Source organism: Sceloporus occidentalis, unplaced genomic scaffold (genome assembly GCF_023333645.1).
Source record: "Sceloporus occidentalis isolate IW3139 unplaced genomic scaffold, rSceOcc1.0.p SCAF_103, whole genome shotgun sequence".
Classification (NCBI taxonomy): Eukaryota; Metazoa; Chordata; class Lepidosauria; order Squamata; family Phrynosomatidae; genus Sceloporus; species Sceloporus occidentalis.
The window spans coordinates 2,603,655-2,607,682 of record NW_028317083.1 but is presented as its reverse complement, the minus strand read 5'-3'; the positions used below and the strand labels follow the sequence as shown (position 1 = coordinate 2,607,682).

General features: G+C 47.8%; 1 protein-coding gene across 1 annotated transcript; it reads right to left on the bottom strand.

Annotated features, from left to right (window-relative positions):
- Positions 1–225: 225 nt before the first annotated feature.
- LOC149283536 (transcription factor MafK-like) lies at positions 226–1,410 on the bottom strand. Its single transcript, XM_089497494.1, has 2 exons — positions 1,354–1,410; positions 226–660 (listed from the first exon to the last, which is right to left on the bottom strand). The coding sequence occupies exons 1-2, from the start codon at positions 1,387–1,389 to the stop codon at positions 226–228; spliced, it is 471 nt and encodes a 156-aa protein (XP_089353620.1). The 5' UTR covers positions 1,390–1,410.
- Positions 1,411–4,028: the final 2,618 nt, after the last annotated feature.

Here is a 4,028-nt window from a genome sequence, read left to right as displayed (position 1 = left end):
GACACAATCTTCTAATGGAAAAAAGTCAAATTCCCTGGTATAAGTATGACAAGGCCATGGTGCTCTGATCACGCGTGTTGCCTCTATGCTTCATGTTGGGAGGGCAATGGAATAAAAGGCAGTGCCTAATATTTTTATAGGCAGAGTAGGAACAGAGGACCAATGCAGGTGAATCCCATAACGTCCCGTTCAGATCAGGCTGCTAGTTCTGTCTTCCCATGGGCACTAGGAGGCTGCTGAGAACGGTATGGATGCCGATGAAATGTCGGCAGATTTCACAATGGTGATGACGCTGGTGGTGGCCACCTTGGTCGGGGTTATGGGCCCTCGGGCGACTGTACGTGCGAAGCTTTGGAGAGCTTCGTATTTGGAGCGCAGAGCATCCAACTCGAGCTTCATGCTGGAGTTTTCCCGCGCCAGCTTGTCGACTTCTTGTTGCAACTCAACCCGTTGCCTCTCCAGCTCCTCTTTCTGGGTGACGCGTTTGACCCTGCAGCTTGCGGCGTATCCGCGGTTTTTCAGCGTGCGCCGGCGCTGCTTGAGACGGATTATGTCTTCTTTGGATAGACCCCGGAGGTGCTGATTTAGCTCCCGCACAGACATTGACACGAGCTCATCATCGCTTAATACTGGGGCGTTTTCTCCCGCCTCCTTCTTTACCTGCGGAGAGCCAACATACCCGTATTACAACTGCCAGGATACTCCATACACCAGCTGCAGCTCCCAACCACCCAGCGAAAACAAATCACGGGATAGAAAAAATAATATATAAAAAAAGCATGACTTTCCGTCATTGTAACATCTACTCAAGTGTGTCACCAAAACAAAAAGAGAACAAATGGATGAAGACCAAGTTTTACACATAATCGCATACATCAGGCACTTCATTCTTTACTACACTGGATGGCCGCGTGGCTCCAGGGCTCATTGATATTGGCTGAACACAAATAGCCAAAGCCTTTCTGGGCGCCATTATTCCCGTGTTCATATTTTCCTTTCCCAACCGGGTCTACAACATACAGATTAGCGATGTGAGCGCCAGCCCTCAAGGGTTTTTACAAAATGTCCATCTTAAAAAAAAATAGCCCTTAATTATTTGGAATCAATAGTGTGGGGCCTGGGGAGCTTTCTTATTTTAATTTTTAATTGAATTTTTTTTTATTTTATTTTTTTACATTCAGTCCCTATCACCGGGGAGCTTTCTGAAAAGCTCTTTCATTGTAGAGCTTACCGACAGGTATTGGTGCCTGGGGCCTGTCTTGCCCAGCCTTTTGGGACCCTCATGTAGATCAACACTTTTTTTTTATTATTATTATTATTATTATTATTATTATTATTATTATTATTTCTTACCTTTAATGCCTTGTTTGGTTTGGGATTAGTCGTCATAACCTGTAAACAATCACCAGGACAGAACGGTGCGGAAAAAGCAACTGAAAAATAAATAAATACAGAAGTGCTTACAATGTAACAAAAAACATTAAACACAAAAAGGTAACAATATGAGTTAGTAAATGTGTTAAACGTTAGATAACTGCAGCGTATCTCACTTTCTTCTAAACGTATTGCTACAATATCGGCAACACGACACAATTCAATTTACTTACCATATGTAACTAAATCACACAAACAGCAGAATGAATTCTACTCCAGGGAATTAAATGTAAAAAGATAAAAAAAACGCGCAAACACACACCATGGAGGGACTTCAGGATTCGACACAAAAATGGTTAGTAAGCATATGAAAAAAATGCAAATCAGCAGCTGGTTAAAGGGAGGACAATGAGGGGGAATCGTCAGTCTCAGAACGCGATGGAGAGGGTTACCCCGGGTAAACGCAGAGACAGCGCCGGAACCGGATTCATGTATTCTGTCAATACGACACGGTGACACCCCGCTCGTTATAAACCTGGCATTTTAATCATTTAGGGAAAGAAAATGTAGCTAAGACACTACAGATTTTTTTTTTCCTTTAAAAAAAAAAAAGGCTGGTTGCCATGGCAACCATGAAAAACCAGCCAACTTGGGAGACTGTAACCATGGATACAAAGGGAGAGGGGAAAAAAGGTTCAAGTGCACCCATTACTTCATGGTAACTCCAACAAATTCACCAGAAAGACGGAGGGGGGGTGGGATGCTGCGTGTGTGTGTGGGGGGTCAGACGTGTAAATAAAATCTGCGCTGATACAGAAGAGGGAGCGATCGGGGACGCGCGCGATGAAAGCATCCGGATTGGCCGAAAAGCTGGAGATCGGAAAACGGAGATCCAAGCATTACGTACAGAAGGGGGGGGTCGGGGGCGATGTAAGTTGGGTCTGATCGACACCGCATCTCGAACACAAAACATTCCCAATGTCAGCACTTTATGGATAAGGGTTATTAATATCACTGATCTAAACACAACACGCACACATTACATACATGTAATTATCGTACCCGCTCTACCACTTAGTAGGTTTTTTTTTTTTTTTATTATTTACGATTTATCAAACGCAGAGCCTCCCAGTTATTTGTATAAGGTGTAAAGGGCAATTCTGGTTTTACAAGCGGTGTAAACACCATAGCAACCAAAGGAACGTTCCCCATAACTCCACCTTTACCACCCGACACCAGAAATGCTCCTTATGCGGGAATCGTGATCGGAATTATTATTGCAGTTCCCCTGGGGCTCCGATAAGGACAGATATAGCGTTCTGTGATTCTGAACGTTCCTCCCGGGCACCGGTTCCTAAACTATGTGCGGTCTGACGTATCGACAAGGGGTCCCGCCAGACTCAATTCAAACAGCTGACGGCGGGATCTGCCAGACTCGAAAGGAATCGCAGTCCTCCGAGCCATAAAAATAGCAGAACTGTAGAGCGTGTGAGCTGGGGGGGTCTCTAGGTGAGCTGGGGGGGGAATCTCTAGGTGAGCTGGGGGGGGAATCTCTAGGTGAGCTGGGGGGGGGAATCTCTAGGTGAGCTGGGGGGGGGAATCTCTAGGTGAGCTGGGGGGGGGAATCTCTAGGTGAGCTGGGGGGGGGATCTCTAGGTGAGCTGGGGGGGGGATCTCTAGGTGAGCTGGGGGGGGATCTCTAGGTGAGCTGGGGGGGGATCTCTAGCTGAGCCTGGGGAGATTCGCTCGCAATCAACACGTGAACGTAAGAGAGCAGAAGGCAGACAACCCCTCATACAGATAAACAACCCAAGTAACTCCGGAGTATGAGAACGGCCCCCCTCACCTGATATCACGCCGACGGCCCGGTACGGTGCTGAGTGTGTAAATATTGTGGCTGGGGCCCCGCAGAGACATCGCGCGCGTACACCCCCTCGCTCACACCGGAGGAAGCACACGGAGGGAGGCCGTCGGGTCGCGGTGCGACATTGCGATGTTCTGACTCATCGGCTGTTTACAGGCTTCGCAGAGCTCACATTCCCACAGAGCGACACCCCCCCCCACCACGTGCTCGCACCACACTACAGTAACGCGGGGAACTTCCTCGCCGTCTGGCCTTTAAAAATTGAAAGTATGTGCCGGTCACCGTGACGATGCGCTAAACCGCTGTGTTTACATCGAGAATCCCCCGCCAAACCCCACCTTACGAGCTGCAATCCACAGAACGTCGGCAGCTGGCGCATGCTTTTATTAGGAGCCCAAAACTAAACGGCACTGAGAGGAGGCCAGATACGGAGTTCTTGCCCTCAAGCTTAGAAAAGGCATCACATCCAACACTCTGATAACGCTCGAGAGGTTGAACCTGCGCGGATATCGATTTGCAGGCTCGCTTATCAACCTCAGCATTCCCTGTGCATGCGCAGCACCCTGGATCAAACCTCAATCAGTCCTTGGTCATTGATTTAGAAGACATTTCCCTACCCCATGCATGTTTAAATTCCCTCACTGTATTAACCTCTACCACTTCTGCTGGGAGGCTGTTCCACTTGTGCTGCCACCGCTCAGTAAGACATGTAAATGTTAACAGCGGCCCGATCATTAAGAAGAAGCCATTACTTAAAGGCGATACGTAGACAGCAGGTAATTTATACCGT

Coding starts and splice junctions, on each gene's coding strand:
- LOC149283536 (XM_089497494.1), bottom strand. CDS start 1,389: ATGACGACTAATCCCAAACCAAACAAGGCATTAAAG. Junction 661..1,353: donor AACCAAACAAGGCATTAAAG/GTAAGAAATAAT, acceptor GGCTCTCCGCAG/GTAAAGAAGGAGGCGGGAGA.